The 19,208-nt window shown below is 40.7% G+C and overlaps 1 protein-coding gene across 1 annotated transcript; it reads left to right on the top strand.

Annotated features, from left to right (window-relative positions):
• Window positions 1–3,317: 3,317 nt before the first annotated feature.
• BAMBI (BMP and activin membrane bound inhibitor) lies at window positions 3,318–12,743 on the top strand. Its single transcript, XM_083378447.1, has 3 exons — window positions 3,318–3,742; window positions 9,477–9,764; window positions 11,948–12,743. The coding sequence occupies exons 1-3, from the start codon at window positions 3,667–3,669 to the stop codon at window positions 12,364–12,366; spliced, it is 783 nt and encodes a 260-aa protein (XP_083234573.1). The 5' UTR covers window positions 3,318–3,666; the 3' UTR covers window positions 12,367–12,743.
• The last annotated feature ends 6,465 nt before the right edge of the window (window positions 12,744–19,208 follow it).

Raw genomic sequence — 19,208 nt, forward strand, 5'->3', positions numbered from 1 at the left:
ATTCACGGAAGAAATTATTTCAAAGGAGGAGAGATTTGAGGGATATTCTCATGGATTGAATGTCAATATTCTTAAATATTTAGGGATGACATCAAAAGGTATGTGCAAAATTAATAAAGGGAATTAAACTGATTTGTTTCCTAATCTGAGCCGTATCACAATACCTAATCAAATTAAAGCAATTAACATATATTGCTTAAAAAGGCTTTGAACAGCCAATTCAGGTACCTGGGAATAAGATTTGAAATAAAAATATTAAATATTTCTAGTCAACTTACTGCTTGCTGGTGTACTTCATTGTCAAGAAATAATGAATGGTAACAGTAATAATGAATAGTAATAGATGCATCAGCATACAACAAATGTCTCTGTAAGATGCATAATGGATGGCAACGAGTTAAATAATTATTCTTGGCCACCATTACAGAGACATCAGTGGTCCAGTAAGGGAATTTCCTGTATCTTTCTTCTAGATTAGTTGACAGAACACCGAAATGAGTCCAAGTGACAAAATGTATGTGAAATGTAATATAACTTGAAAAATATAAAATTTTCTTGTAAAAAATGCTTTTTTGGTTATCTGGTGGATGTCTATATTGTGGAGAGAAAATCCATCGTATATCAGTGACATGTCACATTTATTCCCTTTTATCCTGAAACTGATTATAAGATTCATTGTAGGGATTAAGATCTGTTCAGCACAGCTTTATGGACAATTATAATCTCAGTTTAGATGTTGTTTTAAAAAAAGTTGAAGAAGCAAGCCTCTTTCAAAGATTTTATTGCACTAACTCAGTGAATATTTGCATATGAAGTTCTGATTTCCTTTTGATTGTATTCTATCAGAGATCAAGGACAGGATGAGAATGGGGGCATCAGAAACTTATTTGACGCACCCCAAAAATGCTTATATTCCAAAGCATCTATGACAACGTTCGATGCAATACCAATATCTGTCAGCCAACCCATCCTACATTTAGATAAATTGCATAAATAAATAAAAATACTTTGGACTTCTTTCTCATTGAATATAAGAGGGTTGCAGGGAAGGAATGAATGGAAGGATCAGGACCTCCATACAGATAATTTAAAGTCAAGATGATGGTCACAGTCATGCTATCCAAGCACCCCTTTCCCTTTTGTCGATCATGAAAGAGCCGGTCTGGTATAATATTTAAGGCCATGAGTTGGCAACCCGCGGCTCCCAGCCATTTTCAGAGAGAGACAGAGAGAGAGAGAGAGGCACTTGTGCTTCCCTTCTCTCTCTCTCTCTCTCTCTCTCTGTAACTCATGCTGTTCTCTGAGAAGCTGACAAGCTTATTGGGCGGGTCTCCTGCTTTTGCTGCATCTCCACAGGAAGCAGAAGCAGCAGAAAGCAGGGCAGGAGAGCCAGCCCAATAAGAATGTGTGTCAGCTTGTCCAGAACAGTGTGAAGCCAGCTTGCCAGGTGAGCAGAAGATTGGAGAGGGGGGGAGGGAGGGAAGGAGGGAGAGGGAGAAAGAGAGAGAGAGAACTCATGCACAGCAGCCTCTTTCTTTTTAATTAAACTCTTCAATCAAGTTTTCCTCCTTGCGTGCACGCGCTCAGAGTTTTGCAGCTCCCATGTTTTTTTTCCCTCTGGGAAATGGGTCCAAGTGGCTCTTTGAATGTTTAAAGTTGCCGACCCCTGGTTAAGGCACTGGCTTAGACGACAAGAACCATGTTTCCTGAACATGAAGACAGCTGGATGAACATGGGGCAGTCACTTTCTCCCAATTCTAATGAAGGAGGCCATGGCAAATCACTTGCCAAGAAAACTGCAGGGATTCGTCCAGGCAATCACCAAGAGTCAAAAACTGACTGGGAAGCACATACGTAGCTGCATGCTTTATTAATCAGATCACTGATCCTTCCATCATTGTAACTGTAATGAAAAGGGTCTTGTTTTGATGAAATGAGGAGATCTCATCGCCATACTTCTCGTGTACCAATTCCTAGTTTGATCCAATACCTATTAATTTTAATGTTGGTATATTTTTGATTTTGTCTTGTAAGCCACGCTATTACTTTGATAGCAAGACAGTAGCATATAAATTTAATAAATATATAAATATAACTATCACACAGTACCCCAGCGAGATTCCCAACACTCGGTAAATACATTTCTGGAATAAAACTCAGGGAAATTTGAGAATTGCAACAGACGTAATAATAATCATTTAAATTTATATGCTGACCAAATGATTCTGTCCAGTTCACAATAATCAAAGAAATTGCAATTAACTCAATAAAACATAAAGATAAGCGCAATAAAGAGATACAGAATTTTGTTTCATTTTTTAAAAATCAGAAGTAGATGTGCTTGCCTACATTTACCTGCCTATGCACAATTAGGGGTGGACACTGCAACATCGCAAATCCAAAATTGTTAGAGAAACAATTGCACAAAGAAAGACCGAAAATCCCGCCTGCCTTTTTCATGAGAGTTCTCTAATACATGAATTAGCAACTCAGTAAGAAGATCGCTTTGGGGCTGATATTGATCAGGCCCAGGCTGCGTGTTTGCTGGGGCTGTTGGAGGTATAATTGAGCGTCAGTCTCTGTCTGCGTCGCCCTACTGGCGCCTGCTGCTCTTGCATTTGCTAATTTTCAGTAACTGTCTTCTGTCGGCTACTCCCTGAGCAGCTATATCCGAAGGAGTGGTCAGGCTCCTGCTGGTCAAACAGTCCGTCTGACGAGGCTTTATTGATCCTTAAGCGAAGGACGCACGGAGGGGAAGCTCCTGTCGCCTTTCCTGGGAAGGGAAGGCATCGGTTGAACTTCTCAAAGTGGCTGCTCCCCGCCAAACCACTTCTTCATCCCACCTCCCTCTCCCCTTTAGTTCTCTTGGCCACATAGCCGCCCCCCGTCTTGTGATCTCTCATTTCATTTTATGGGTTTCTAGGCCATAAAAACCTAGGAGCAACCTATCCGCGAGCTTTATTTCGTCGGAAGCAGGCATTCCTGGCACAGAACTTGGCGCGCAGGGGGATTCTGACCCCCCCCCCCAAGTTAAGAACAATGCAAACCAAAAAAAAAGGACACAGCGTGCATTTCCCAGAATGCGAACCGTTCGTTGAAATTGCACGGCTAATTCCGACCCTAAAAACCCAGAAGAAAGCGAGTAAGAACGGTCCTTCTTCCAGAATCAGCCTTTAAACCCTTCGATCGCCAAGCTCCCCTAGTTTGAGCGCCACCGCGGCCCCGCCTACGACAATGGCTGTGGGCGGGGCGAGGGCGGACCGAGGTGGGGTCAGGCAGCGGGGCGGCCGCATTATTTACAGAGCAAGAACCGGGCGTAAAGGGGAGTGTGGACGCCGTACTGTCTACCCTGCGCGCTGGCTTTAGGAAAGTGGCGAGTTACAAGGTCTGCGCGGGACAGAGCGCTGCAGCGGCCGGAGGATCGGTTCTCCGCGCGCCCGGTGTGGTTGCAGCTGAAGGGGCTTCCTCGCCAGTCCGGCATTACCAGGGTCCATCGGGCCCTGCTGGGATCTAGGACTGCAGGACGGCCGACGCGAGAAGGCGGTTCGTTCTTAGGAAGGGTCGATGCGTTGTCCGATCGGAGCCCTTCCTTGCGGTGTCGCAAGGTGAAGCGATCTCGGTACGTCCGGCGGCAAAAAAAAAAAAAGCCAGACAGAAGGGTCTTCAATGGAGCGTCACTCCAGTTTCTTCTTCATCTGGCTACAACTGGAGCTGTGCGCCATGGCCATCCTATTGACCAAAGGTGAGCTCCAGCGCCGGGGTACTTCGGAAGGACGAGGCGTACAAGGGAACCTCCCCCGATCGCGCGGGGGTGGAGGTGCCTCTTTTTCCTAGTCTGGGTCAAGGTTCGGAGCGTGGAGGGTTCGTGGCGGGGTCGTTCTTGGAGCGAAAAGAACAGGGGGAAAGAAACGCGCTTGCGGAGCGGGTGCTGACGAGAGAAGTGGGTGGCTGAGGGTCGATGTACCGCTCGGTCTTTAGGGGCCGTGCGTAGCTCGCCGACCAGCGGGTGAATCGCGGTCCAGAGTGGAGTCTGCATTTCCCACCATGCCCAACGTGTTTTTAAACTTACGGTTTTTCATCGTTCAGCGCATGGTGGGAACGCAGTCGGTATGGTTCGTATTTAGTTTGGTGCGCGGTGCGAATCCTGAGAATTGGACTAATTGTGATGAGTGAAGGTAACCGGGGTCCTGCGTGCCAAAGCAGTGGCGGTGCCTTCGTCCGACGAACCTGCCCAACACTGGGGGTTTTCAAGCGCTCTGCACGCGCCCACATGACAGGTACTTTCTCTCTAAAGCGGCAATTCTGAAAAAGGCGCTCGGACGTAGGGCAACCCCTGGAGAGAGAAGGAAATGGACAGCGAAGGCTTAGGATGCGCTTGCCCGACGGTCGCTTCCACAGAAGAACTTCAAAAAGCGACTGGGAAGATCATTGGGAGTTGACTGGGGAGGTGGCGGGCATTTTGAGTACGATCAAAGAGGCGTCCCCGAGAAACTGGCCACGCTGATATGTAGGGCGGAGGGAGAGGAGTCCTGGAGATCTGAAATCAGGCTCCACCCGCATCTCCGGTTCTGGGTTGTAATTTAAGTGCGGGAAGGTCTTGCCTCCTGTGTAGTCCTGTCCAACCTTGGGGGACTTCTAATGCCAGCTAAGAGCTTACAAGGCTGCGGCCTTAACTTCCACTTCTGGGCGCGCAACAGGACTTGTTCTCGAGGATGCATGCGAAGAAGCCCGCAACCGTGTAGCGCCACGGGATCCTCCAAGCCTGCAGAACTGCCGCCTTGTCTAGCGGGACCCGGCGAACCCAGCCGCGCTCCCTGGCGAGAAGTCCTGCTAAGTGGCGGGCGGAGCAGTGCGGCGACTTGAAAAGATCCGAGGCAGGGAAGATCCGGAGGAGCCGGCCTCCCGCCTCTCCCCTTCGCAAGCCACAAACGTTGAGGGCGAGAGGTCGCTCTGGAGAAGGGTCTTACGAAAGGGACTGCTCAGTGCGTTGCCGCCCTTCAGTGGCTCCTACCGGTCCAGGCGGGGTTGCCAGTGTAGGCCGCTTTCGCAGCGGGTAAGCCCAGTAGCACCCCGCCAGCCGTCCAACCTCGCCACTTCCCCGGGGCTGTTCCTCTCCCCTTGGCCGGCCTCTCCCTCCCCGGCTGGCGAGTTGCATGTGCTGGGCCCAGCGCGGCCTTTGAAGAGCGCTGCCAAGGCTTTGTGCGGGTGTCGGGTTTCTTCTCGGGCCGAGGCGCGCAGGCCAGAACAAGCTCGCCTGTTCTTGGAAGTGGTGGCGAGGCTTGGATTTCCTGCGCTCCCTCTCCGCCTCCCGCGTGGCTTCCTCCCTCCTCGCCCCCGGCTTCATTGATGCGAAACAACCTTCGGGGCAAGCGGTTGTCAAAATGTTTTGCTTAGGCCATCTTTGGTGCGCTTTGGAACTTTTTTAGTAGCTCTTTGGAGCTGAGACGCGAGTCCCATTTTCACCTCCCAAAGCAAGCAGAGCAAGAGATTCCTGCCGTTGAGGAGGAGCTGGGGAGAAGGCCCGATCCTGCACTCTTCTGTTTCAGGCTTCTCTGGAAGAGTGGGGGGCGCCAAGGGCAGATCCATCTAAAAACCACCTAGATCCAGGCTTGTAGTCAGACATAATTTGCTTTGCTTTTGGCTTAGGGGAAAACCTGCCTGCCAAGGATTTATGCCATAAATGGTTGTTTATGGCACAACCACAAAGCAGTACAATGTGCAGATCCAGCCTTTTCCAGACTACCATCCCTTACCGGTTTCCTTGATGTTGGCTAGCCACAGGCTTAACTTGAAACAAATTAACTGCACACCACTCAGCGATTTTGTGATGCTGGTAGCATTTAAGGGCAAATTGTTTCTTAGACAATCGCAAAAGTTCAGACTTTTGGGGTGTTCCTACTACAGTCAGCACAAAATGTTTTTTTTTTTCCTCCCTCCCTTTTTAGAAATAAAAGGTACTGTTCAAGCTGGGGAGAGGAGAATGGGAAAGTTGACGTTTCCCATAATTGCCATGTTTCATGGAGAGGAGGTTAAAGGATAAGCAAGCACAGGGTTGATGTGCTATAGTATTTATTTATTTTGGAAAGAAGGGTGTAATTAACCCCAAATAACAGCCCTTGAAGCCAGCAGAGGGAAGTTTTCTGGCCCCATCAAAGAGAGACTAAGAATGGAGTGACTGGGAATAATGTACAGTTGCAGATACTGAAACTATGTGCCTGATAATGATATAATTAGGGGATCACAGACTTCTGGCTGCTGTCGACTTCAAACGCTTTTAAGAGAAGTCTGCAGTCTCTCCTGAAGCCACCTTGACTAAAAGCAGACATTTTTCTTTAATAACTACATACAGTAACAAGAAAGACGAGGTGAACAGAAAGGCATTGTTCACTTTGAAAATATCAAATACCCTTTCTGGCCTTTTGCATATTTCAGAAAGTATTTTTATGAATTGATAGAAATAACTACCCCCCCAAAAAAAAAATAAAAAATAAAAATAAAATTACAATATTACAAAACTCTGCTCTTTTCTATTGGAAAGGTTTTAAGGTTTTTAAAAAATGTGAAAGCATGAGTCTAATTAAAACGAAACTGTAATAACTTGATGACTGCCCTATCAGGTTTTGTTTAAGAGCCAATTTTGGATCAAGAGAACAGATAAGATTTTCAAACAAGGTCATAAAAGCTGTTAAAACAGGAACAGGGGTCTGCATGTTACTTTCTGAGACAGCTTGTGGAAGAGGGCTCTTGTATAATTTCTCAAGTGTTTTTATATTCATGAATTGTCAGTGAAAGATGTTCAGTTGTCTTGTTAGATAACATTTGCTTCAATGACCTTTTAAAAAGTGGGAATGCAAAATTGGGATAACAAAACTTTGAGAGAAAGAAAGATCAAGGTAAGTTTAGGAAAATTGGACTTCAGCCTCAGAACATCACTAACAAAATCTGATAATTTTAACTATCACCCATGTTGTATACAACCTTCCATTTTCATTTTTCTATTTTTTTTTCTTGTCACATTTATCCATTTGAGTGAAGAACCTTAATGTTTGTTTTGCTTACCAAATGAACATTTCCAGGCAAAGGAGAGGTGAAATGTTTTCTGTCAAAATAGCTCTCCAAATGCTAGTTGTTTTTGAACTTCATAAATTCAATAGGCAGAGACTCTGGAGCGTGATACACACAAGTGTACACAATGCTTAAAACTCAGTGGATTTGATATCACATCTAATCCTAAAAGAATAGGTCTGCTGAAGTATTTTTTCTCTCTCTCTAGTAAGATGTGCATGGATGTGTGCATTGTAATCTCCAAATTACTTTGGAAAATAGAATTCTAAACTTTTTTTTAATAAAATGTATTGGATGTCTTTATGGTTGATTTTAAAGGTTAAGAAAAACATATAGTTCTTTCTATAACGATAATTTCTCAAAGTTGAGAATAAACCAGTTTTCTTCCAACTTCCTTTCATACATTTTTCAGATTTAAGCTAATACATTTTAAAAAGCGAAACGTTTCTGTGTGTAATAGAATGAACCTCATTTTTAAAGACTATGAAACGAAGATGTTTTTATGAAGGAAACTTCTTTTTTAACTTCCTTTAGAAATCTTTGTGGTTTCCTGTGCGTTTTTCTTTTAGTCCAAGAGCAGAGGTTTTTCAGGTTAAGTGTTTACCTTTTTTGACCACATGATGGGTTGAGTGAATGAGGAGCTGGTGGCGGTAGAGGAAAGTTTAATTTTACCATTGCATCCTTCCTTCCATTGAAGGAAGTTGATTTTGGCAAGTGGAAACTACACTTGTAAACAAAATTTCCTGTTTTAAAATGTTGTAAAAAGCACTTCTACATGAGAAAATCCTCTTTAAAACAAGATTCTCTGCTGAATCTAATGCTTCTCTTTTTGTCTCATGGATGAATTTCTCCTTAGGGGCAAAGTTCTCAATTAAGTTCAGAAAGATGATTGTAGGCTTTGTCTCTATTTTAGTATTTTTTCATTTGTCATATAGTTGTGAGGAATGCAGTGTCCATTGTGTGTATGTAATTTTTTAATCCCACCTTTGTTATTTTTATAAATAACTCAAGGTGGAGAACATAACTAAAACTAATATTCTTCCTTTTCCTGTTTTTTCAACAACAACAACCACCCTGTGATATGGGATGGGTAAAGAGAAAGTGACTGGCCCAAAATGGCTTTTATGCTTAAGACAGGAGTACGGTCTCCTAGCCTGGTGCCTTCAGTAATAAAATGTTGTCATATTTGAAATTAATCTAATGGATCTTAGAATTAATTAGTTTATTAGTTTAGTTTAGTTTTATTTGATTTCTATACCGCCCTTCTCCCTAGGGACTCAGGGCGGTTCACAGGGCATATATAAATAACGATACAAAAGTTAAAAGGAAATTAAACCAGTGCCCAGTTAAAAAACAACAATAATAAAGTACTAAAAAACACCAATTTAAAAACCCATATTCCCCCATCAGGCCAGACCAGCTAATTCAAATAAGTGGATGCTATGCTGGATGCTATGGAACATCTGCCATATATAGCAAAGCGGCAGAAATAATAGCAGTCGGAATGCAATCCTATGCTCAGACAGAAATACTGAGTGTTAATAAATGGCCTGCTTAACAGATTTTTTGACGTGGAGAATCTGTTTTGTAAGACATACTATAAGTAACTTGGTCTCTATATGTAATTGCTGTGAGAGCTTAAGCTGCTACTGGTGTTCAACAGCTGGAGTATATGTGTATGTTTGTAGTGTTATTAGAAACCCTTAAATTCTTTTCTTAAAGCCCCTCATTATTCAAGCACTATTTGTGTCAAGTTCTTTGTCCCATTGGGTGGTTTATCTGTATGTCACAGATTCTGTTGTTTGGAAACAGCAAATATTATTGATATATCAGCTTCTTTATACTTTGCCTAGTATTTGTATGTTATTTCACATTAGTATCAGTCTGTTTTCCATGGAGCTCCATAAGAATGCCTCAAATACTTGGCAGCCATTAGCAGATGGTCTAATTGTTGACCATCATTAATTCATGCTGGTATGCCAATAATAGATGGCTTATTTTACGGTGGAAAAACTGAAATCTAATTATAGTATCTTGAAGTTCTAACATCCTGCTCAAACCACACAAGTCTTCCCCTTTAGTTGCTCTGGGATTACAACTCTCAGAACCATTAATTTTGTTGACCAAGAAAGTACCATGCTGGTATAAATTGACCCAGAAGTGTTTCAAAGAGAACAGTTATGCTACTTTCACCTTGGGACACTTAAAACAACTGGTTAGGGATAGATTGCTATTATCCATGTGGTCCTAGGATTGATGGCTCATAATGATCAAATTATGCTACTCTATTGCTGTACACTTTCCCTAACATTTCTGCATTGAATGCAATAAATATCTCAATCCCTGGCAAAGACTTCTATAAAAGTCAAATACCTGTTGGCTAAAGAGCTTTGCTTTTTATTTTGTAACAGGTGAAATCAGATGCTACTGTGATGCTGCACATTGTGTTGCAACAGGCTATATGTGCAAATCGGAGCTCAGTGCTTGCTTCTCTAGACTACTTGACCCACAAAACAGCCATTCTCCACTGACTCATGGTTGCTTGGACTCCTTTGCAAGCACCCTGGATATTTGTCAAGTTGACATAGCCCAAAACCACTCTGGCACTGCCATACCCACGCTGGAGTGTTGTCATGAGGATATGTGCAATTACAGAGGCCTCTATGATGTTCTGTCTACTTCCAGAGGTGACCCATTGGGTAAGTCACATTCTTATCCTTTATTGGCAGCAGACAAGATCTTGTTAGCCTACTAATGATTTTAGGCTTAAGCAAAGTGGAGAAGGAAGCATGTGGCAGGAAAACCTTTGCCAAAAATTTTTTACATCTGCATTTGCATCAGACACAAAGCTTGCTTTTTTATTTGTATCTCACCTGGCATTTTGCCAGAGGATCCATGTCTTGGGTGGAGTGCTTGCTTTCATCACAATGTGGTGCATTATAGACTGGGTAAAATAAACTATTAGACTAAAATTAATTATAGTATGTGTAAAGGTTAATGAAAAGGAAATAACCAAAATTTTACTTTTATAACGATGAAGCTCAGTTCCTTGTACTAATCAGTGCTGAAACAGATCAGAGATAGGAAAACAATACACAAATAATTCCTTTGACTCAACAGACCTTGTAGGGCAACTCTGTTGATGCTCTGCAGATTGAGGAAGTTCATAGCTACTGGGATATCCGTTTAATTGATGCTGTATCCCCAGCATCATAAGCAATGTTTTAATAAATGGAAGAATACATTAGTTGAACTGCAGTCCTCAAGGATGCCTCTAATTGTTTCAAATTTAGTGATTATTTTCCTCAATTGCATATTCTGTTCTCTAAATGTCTGGATTTTCATATGGGTTACATTATGTTGTTTTACTTTATATCATGAAGGAAATCACAAACTAAAACATATCCGGTTGGGAAAAGAGTGTGAAACTGTATTCTTGATATTACTGAATTTAATATTGTACCCATGAGCTGCTGAGTTCAGCAAAATCGAGGCTTTTTGTTTCCTGTTAACTAAATTATGTGATATATTTATTATTTTGATCATCTGTCATCAATTTGGTGTCAACTTAGGAACCACATACTGTAGATATTCTCTGTGACAATTAGATCTTCTTTAATTTTATTTCAGTCCTGAACTATATAAATCATATAGAAACTCTCATTTTTGTTTTAAAAAATCTTAATACCAGTAGTCATAATTGGTTGTCTTTGGGCTGATAAAGCAAAAGCTTAATTTAATTAGGAAAATGCTGAACCTTTTAATTTTGAAGAGACACAAATCTATACTTGTGCTAGTTTATAGAAAATAAAATGTAATAATCTACTATAAAGCTTTACTATAAGCTCCAAACAAATAATTCTAGGGATTTTCAATTCCTTTTGTGCTTTTATGCTGTATATAATTATTTATAGTTAAAGAATCACTGCTAAAATACTTTGTAGTGTCATGTTCAAGTTCTTCTAAAATACGATCTAAAGCATTCTTAATTTGCAAAGCATTTCACATATTTAATTTATCATTCTAATCAAATCAGGCTGAGACGGTAACTTGTACAGACTCACTAAACTATGTTGGGTTTCTTGCTTGTGCAGAAGAGATCAAGTTGCTCCAGCTAGTTGTTGCATCTCTAATAAGCACATTTGTTTTAGGTACATAATTTGTTTGAATTTCAGTAAGGTATATCTATAATTTATTGGAGAGGATGGAACTGAAGTCCCCTCTCCTTCCAATTTGCTATAATTCTGCTTACAGGGGTGCATTGTTGTTCAAATAGGACAGCCTGGGATGCAGCAAACACCCCCCCCCCACTAGTATTTCTGGAGTCGTACAATAAAGCTTTAGGTTCATCAAGTTTTGGTTAGTACACAAATTATAGAGGGAAATCTTTACAGGTATTCCTTGAGTTACGACCAGTGGAAGTTATGATGGGCCCCCTTCCCCCAAAATACTCACACATTCCAAAGTTATGTCCCTGTGGTCATGTGACTGCATTTTGAGTGCTTGATAGCTGGCCCATATTTATTCATGGGACGGCAGTTTATGATTTTTTTAAAATGAATTACTTCTGGTTTTCGGCAAAAATGCCCCATAGAGAACAATGGGTTCACTTAATGACCACAACATTTGTCTAACAATCACAGTGATTCATTTAACAACTGCCGCAAAAACAGGGTCATAAAATGGAATGACTTGCTTTAAAACTTGAGGCTGCATTGAGTAGGCTCCGTTGCTGTCATAAATCAAGTATCTCCTGTAATATCTTATGATTTCAACTGATGGGGAGTAACAATGGATTTTTTTCTAGAACATTTATTGAACGATGTGGCTTACTAGTTTTTAAATTTCCCATCTTTAAATTCCCCCCCTTCTTTCTTTGCAGGACAAGGGAGCAGATACCAACATGACAACAGCCGAAACCTCCTCACTAAAGTTCAGGAGCTTACCTCCTCAAAGGAATTGTGGTTCAGGGCTGCTGTCATTGCTGTCCCCATCGCAGGTGGACTGATCTTGGTGCTTCTCATCATGCTGGCATTGCGTATGCTCCGAAGCGAAAACAAACAACTGCAGGACCAGCGGCAACAGATGCTCTCACGGTTACACTACAGCTTCCATGGACATCATTCCAAAAAAGGACAAATGGCCAAGCTAGACTTGGAATGCATGGTGCCTGTCACTGGTCTTGAGAACTGTTGCATGACCTGTGAGAAGATGCGACAGCCGGATCTCAGTAATGACAGAATACTTTCACTAGTCCACTGGGGCATGTATGGAGGGCATGGAAAGCTGGAATTTGTGTGATCACTTATTTTTTTCTTTTTTAAAATATCAATATGTATGTGTTGTCCTTTAAATTACTAGGAATTTTTTTTTCAAAGGCTGTTGGGTTCTGCTGGACAGGAGCACTTTATATGGGGTTGGCAGGGAAGCCTACAGTCATTAGTCAAAAGAAGAAAAAAAAGGACGTCTGCAGACGGAACATCAGATTTGTCTTCTGAAGGATTCCAAAAGAGATCTTATTTGCACAGAGTAAATACACCTGATGTATTGTTTTAACATTATGAAAGCCAATTTGAGAACTTGTACATGCTGTTACCACCGTTGTCTGAGCTGTAGGGAAATGGGAGAATAATTATACTATTAAATGGTATGCACATTCTGATGTAAAGATTTTTTTAAAAAACCACACAAATATATAGATATATATTTTGCCTGAAACTTATTTTGTAGCATTGTGGATGAAATATCGCACTAGGGAAACAGGTACTTGAGCGTACAGTTTCCATATAGATTTTCAACTCATCTTTGATATGGTTTGTGGCAGATAAACTCAGCTATTCGACTTGGTAAGATCACATAAATTAATGTGCATCCTCTTTTTAGAATGATCTAAGGAGTTTTCTTCTGTCAGTCACTGATTTTCTGGCTATAAAGATGGATGAATTCATTCTACTACGTTACGTATAGCTTGGAAGATAAATATTACAATTTCTGCATCATACTGAATGCACATTCTAATGTTGAAGAAATATAATTCCTAAGATTTCTAGGACATCTCTAGGATTAAATTGGATAGATTCTACTCTCCAAAATAAAATAAAAAATCCAAGTTATAGCAATGCTTGTCAGGAAAGGTTAATGGATATTGGAAAAAATGCTCATGATTAGTGTGAGTTTACATATAACTATATGGTTAAAGAGTAACTTGTGTGGTAAGATCAAGACTAAGCTAATACAACTTCTCCTCTCCCCCCCCCATGCATTAACACAGACAACCATGAAACAATTTAGGTTGATACAACCGCTCTATTCACCAACCCAAATATATAACATAACCTAGTTTCCATAGCATGCTAAACCACAAACTGCATAACTCCATTTTATGTTAAAATGGTTGTATGCACCTAGCTGCTGCATGATACCAGACTAAAAATAATCTTCCTTGAATGAATTATGGGCCAAAACCGAAATAAGGATTGTTCAGAGAGAGATGAGCAGGATTCCTTTTTTCCAGACTACAGATGACACAATTACTGTAATGCAAGAACACTTATTAAAAGCATTTCTATGGCAGGATCTGGCTTGCAAGCCATCAGTCAAGACTTACGGTATATAAAAAGTCTGTAAGTCAGGAAGAAAATTAGGCTTGTTGTTCATGGATTTTTCATACCCCCAGAACGAGAGAGAATTGCTCCGGATTTTATCTTGGAACAGCTTTATTGCTTGGTTTTATGACAATACAACCTGGGTTTTATGGTCTGACTATGTTTATAGGTAGAAGTGGCTCAAAGCCTACTTTACTTTCGGCAGAACAGGACAAATTATGTGAGCTGCATGGCCTCAGTCAGGAGAATCTTTTTATGGTCTGACTATGTTTATAGGTAGAAGTGGCTCAAAGCCTACTTTACTTTCGGCAGAACAGGACAAATTATGTGAGCTGCATGGCCTCAGTCAGGAGAATCTTTTGCTCCGAGTAGGGCAGGCCCTGCCATCTTATTTCATTGGCTTTTCCTTTTAGATAGGTCGGCAGATTATTGCAATCTTGCTATTCTTTCTACAGTTTTGTCACTAGGAATAGTACCTGTAGAAAACTGAATATAAAATAAGGTGCCTTTTGGAACATCATGTCACTGTATAGTCTGGAAACGCAAACAATCTTGCATCTTTTGAACATGGAGAAAGCTCTAGAATTAGCTGCCAGAGAATGGATAATCCTGAAGAGGTTTCCTTGCTGAGCTAATTAGAGCTGTTGGGAGTCCCACTTTAGCAATACTTGGAGGCCCGCAGATTCCCCATCCCCATAAGTGTGCATGGGAAAGAGGGGGAAGAGAATCATCAAATGTGTACGACAATATTCACTATCCAAATACCATACCTTACCTAGCTGTCCCAGACAGGTAATGGCGGCATTCTTTGCCCTCATCATTTTGGTTTGCTACAATTCCTGAGCAGAACTGCCAGCTGTGGAGCAAATAATTAAAATTTGGGAACTGGAGGTGGATTTTTATTTTTATTTTACTTATTAGTATTGCTTAAAATATACTGCTCAAAAAATAAAGGGAACAGAAAATAAGACATCCTACTATTAAATATTTTATTTTATTTTTATTTTTATTACATTTATATCCCGCCCTTCTCCGAAGACTCAGGGCGGCTTACAAGCTTAGCAGTAGCCTTCATTCTATGTATATGCCTGCTTGTTAGGGCTTTCACACACACACCAAGCGGCATTATTACAAAGTCAGCTTATTGCCCCCAACAATCTGGGTCCTCATTTTACCTACCATGGAAGGATTAGTCAACCTTGAGCCTGGTGGGATGGGAACCTGCACTAATTGCAGGCAGCTGGTGTTACTTAAGGAGGCATTAGCCCACTGCTCCACCAAGGCTCATAACAGTACATTGTGTTGTTTAAGTGTTCCCTTTATTTTTTTGAGCAGTATATATTTGAAAGAAAGGTACTATACAGAGGCATGGGTAAAATCAACATAAACCAACATTAAAAATGAGACGAATCAACCTATTAAAAATCCCAAAGTACATAGAGGCAACGTTAAGTCATTTTAAATGTTTTTGGAAAATTTTAAAAAACACAGTACCAAGAAGTTTACATTGTTAGTGTCACAGATTTCCAGATCTTGGGCAATTCCTCCCATCAGATTTTTGTCTGAGTCCTTCAAAGATCTCTTACAGGCGCTGTGGTCCATCTCTAAATGCCTGTTTCTGCATTTAGATCAAAAGAAGCTTGAAAAATCTATGCTGTTATGCACAAGGACTGCATAACAATATGAAGAAGAGGTTGGTGGGAAATGATACCATATGCTTCCCTGGCTTTTCATTGGCCTTAAAAAACAAATTGTGTGGTTTGGATAATAATTGTATCCATGGGTTCTGCAGATCCACAGAAGGCGTGGAAGCTGATTTTTAATCATTTAAAAATTTACCATAGGAAAGCTAAGATCAAACAAGATGTCCTATGGTCTAAAACAGTATACAGCAAAACTTTTCTTAAATACAGACTGAGTGCATAAAATGGGAGGTAATCATGAGTTCGATCTAATCTATTGGATTGCTCTCTTATATACTTTCCCCAAAGTTAAGCTGAACTGATATGTAACAGTGCTAGACATTGCATGCAATGAGTGAATTTTCATATCCAGGAACTGGGTATCTCAGCAAAGAAACTACATTCCAGAGCTTGAAAAACATTTTTCCCCCCTACTGAGCTGCTTGCAAATGAGCGTAACTGCACGTCTTCTTAGTGGCCCTTTCTCAATTCTACCTCTTATTTTCATTTTTGTGTTTTTCCTTTCCAAAGCAACAATACTTGTGTCTTCCAATTCCAGGTTCTTCAGCAATTATCTGTCTCTTCTTCACTCCTGCCTAACTGGTTCTGCTAAAAAGCCCCTATCCTGTGTATGTTGTGGGGTGAGGTGGGGGTGGCTGACCTTCTTCTGAAAATTCCAACTGTGTCTGCTGTGGAAATCACAAAGCTCCCCTCCTCAAAAGGGCCAGTAAATCTGGTTTCAATACAACAGTGAGTGATTACAAGCTGAGCAAGGAGGTTGAAAATAACCAGCCTCCTTTGGTAGCTGGGGCGCTGGGCAGACTTATCTGGGTGGCGAATCTGGGGCTGGCTGGCTCTTGGTATTCCAGTGTTTACAGCTGCCAAAGCCAATAAATTCAGTCCAGATTAATTCTCTTGTAAAGGATCAGCATCAGTGCATGAAAGCTTCAAGGTGGAGTTTCTGTTTTTCCTTGTTTTAGGACAAAGGAGTGAGAGCTGCCCCCATCCCAGCTTAAGTTTTTTTTTCCCTCTCCCCTTCTTGCAGGCTATTGAACACAAAACCTTTGTCCTCCAAAACGTAGACTGAAAGGCATTTTGCTAGATAAATCTTCCAGGATTATTATTAGTGGTAAAATTTTATTTTAAGTACTTATACTTGCTATTCAAAATAAAACATTTCAAGGTAACTTACGTTCCAAGTATGAGTGTACAAACACACACAGAAAAAAGGAGAGAGAGAATGTTTACAGGCTCTAGTGCTAGAATAGTGTAGGCACAGTAGAGACTATGTACATACTTAACTATCTGCTGTAAGCTAACAGGAAGGGAAGGAAGGAAGGACAAATTAAAGAGAGGATTGAGGTATAAGAGCAGATGAAGTGTCACCTATGCAGTGTGTGGACTAATAAAAATTGTTTTTGTTTTTTTAAACTGCTGTTTAGAAGAAAGTGGGTAAAACTGTCAGCTTGGAAAGCCAAACTCAAGACTAGAACAATTAGAGAATACTTAGAATTGTCTTCAATAAAATAGTCCAAACCCAACATTCATGTCCTGAAACTCATGTTGAAGAATAGTAGTCAGTGGTTTTCTCCAACTGAACCTCAGGATTCAGCCCTGTAAAATGAAGAAAAATTAAAGTATGCACTGTTTCAGTTTCATTTAGAAATTGCTTCACTTAATGACTGACTTGTTCTCAGTTATGACCGCTCAATGAGGATTGCCTGTATTTGTCTTGTCTTATGTAATGATAGGAGCTGTACGTGGATGTATATAGGTTACTAAATGAGAGCAGATATGCTAATGGAATACTTATTTGAATAGCTTTCTTTAAATGTGGTCCCAGCAAGCATGTGGGAACCCTCTTTCTCGTCTCCGCTGCGAATAACAAGGGATACCTAACACAGCTAATAGTTCAGCTATCTTGTCAGTTGTCTTTCCCCCCTCTGAATGTATTCAAACTTCCTCTGAAATAGCTACTTTGCTTACTACCATCTGTGGAGTGGTATACTTTTCCACAGAGCCCTTCCTAAGATTTATGCAACTTTGATTTACTGGCTATTTTCCATGGCTATCGGCAGTGAATTATTGCCACTCAACAGGCTCCTTAGGTTTTTAATGAACCAAAACGTTTCACAAGCAGAGGTGTATAATGCTAGTGTCCAATTCTTGCTTCAGTCATTCAAAGTGGATTACTCTGTGCCCATTGGACTACTAGCCAGTATATTGCTTCCCATTGGTATACAAAGATTGTAACATACCAAATTGGCAGCAACTGAATAGGGGGCATTTTCTCTGTCTTTTTAACTTTGTTTATTTTTGTGTGGACCATTAGGTGGATTTTATAGATTTTTAATTGTAAATTGCCTGGAATCCTTTATATATAGAGAGAGAGATGGGGGTGTGTGTATAAATCTGATTAATAAAATAAGTGCCAGCTGAAGATCTCTGTAAAGTAAGCCATTACCAAGAGAATATCTGTAGCTATGGATTAAACTGTGGTGTCCTTCATCTGTCTGTGCTTGGTTGTTTTCTTGTAGACATTTCACTACCCAACTAGGTAATGTCAGTGCTAGCTGGGTAATGAAATGTCTGCAAGAAAACAGTCAAGCTCAGAGAGCACCAAGGACCCCACAGATAATCAAATGGATGGTGCAAGAAATCAGGACAGCTTAATGGGGCACCATTATTGCAATAAAGATCAGAAACATGCAGAGCTTCAATTGATGAATTTTGACTGCCACCTTGATTTTTTTAACCACCCCTGATAACTCTCATGATTAGTGTATGTGCTTTTCAGCACAGGTAGGCAAAAACTTATTGTACTGATCTGTTTGTATGGCATGCCAGCATCCTCCATGACTTGACCAGGAAACCTGGGACAAGACTAAGTAATATGAATTGCAGAAACTTCACACTTTGTATAATGCTGACACACAGGGGGAAAAATCCAATCTCCATTCCTTTTTAAACATTATTTGGGGAGGAGGTAAACACAAAATATTTCCAGATGAAATAATTTCATTTTAAAATTTTAAATTATTTCACAGTTCTTAACGCCCAACACATTGTTTCTTCATGCCTGGATACTCAAAATTTTCATTCTGAGATGTAATTAATACTAACCATCATTTAACTACCATATGAAATCCAAGCTGTAATGCTGGAAAAGATAGAAAGAAAGAGAAGAAGAGGACAACCAGGTGAATGGACTCAGGTACAGGGTGCATCATTGGAAGACCTGAAAGAACAGATTAGGAAACTCATATCAGGCAAAATTTATGTGTTGCTAGGAGCAATACTCGGTGGCACAAAATCAATAATAATGTAAAATTGAATTATTGGTACCGGTTCAAGCACCACAGGTCTTAAGGATCCTAACATTACAAGTCCCTCTGGGGATGCAAAAGCATCTGTTCCATATCGTTTGAGTAGTACATATTTCAGTGATGTATATTGTAAAGTGCAAACTCTAGGCAGGTATCTTCAGTGTGCAATTTCTCAAAAGCATTAAAACAATCATTAAACACCAACCAATCTAAAGTATTGGCCTCCTGTTTAGTCCAAACATTTCAGTAAAGTATTTCCTCCTGCTATTTTCAGAATTAGGTTATTCTACAGTGTTTAATTTCTCATGTGATTCAGGATCAAAACATAACTGCTTACATATTAATGACCACATGTTTACACCTTTTCCCCAGTCTTGAATAACATCATTACCCCATTTTCTGTAGTTATACCCAGCAGCTGTAGTCTTAGGCTTGTTGGTACACTCACAGACAAGTAATTACAACTTGTTCCATTAACCCCATGATAAGCCTACATTACCTCTTGGGGGTAATTACCACCAGTTTAAGAA

This window comes from Vipera ursinii (assembly GCF_947247035.1).
Source record: "Vipera ursinii genome assembly, chromosome: Z".
NCBI classification, from domain to species: Eukaryota; Metazoa; Chordata; class Lepidosauria; order Squamata; family Viperidae; genus Vipera; species Vipera ursinii.

Coding starts and splice junctions, on each gene's coding strand:
- BAMBI (XM_083378447.1), top strand. CDS start 3,667: ATGGAGCGTCACTCCAGTTTCTTCTTCATCTGGCTACAACTGGAGCTG. Junction 3,743..9,476: donor GGCCATCCTATTGACCAAAG/GTGAGCTCCAGC, acceptor ATTTTGTAACAG/GTGAAATCAGATGCTACTGT. Junction 9,765..11,947: donor TTCCAGAGGTGACCCATTGG/GTAAGTCACATT, acceptor CTTTCTTTGCAG/GACAAGGGAGCAGATACCAA.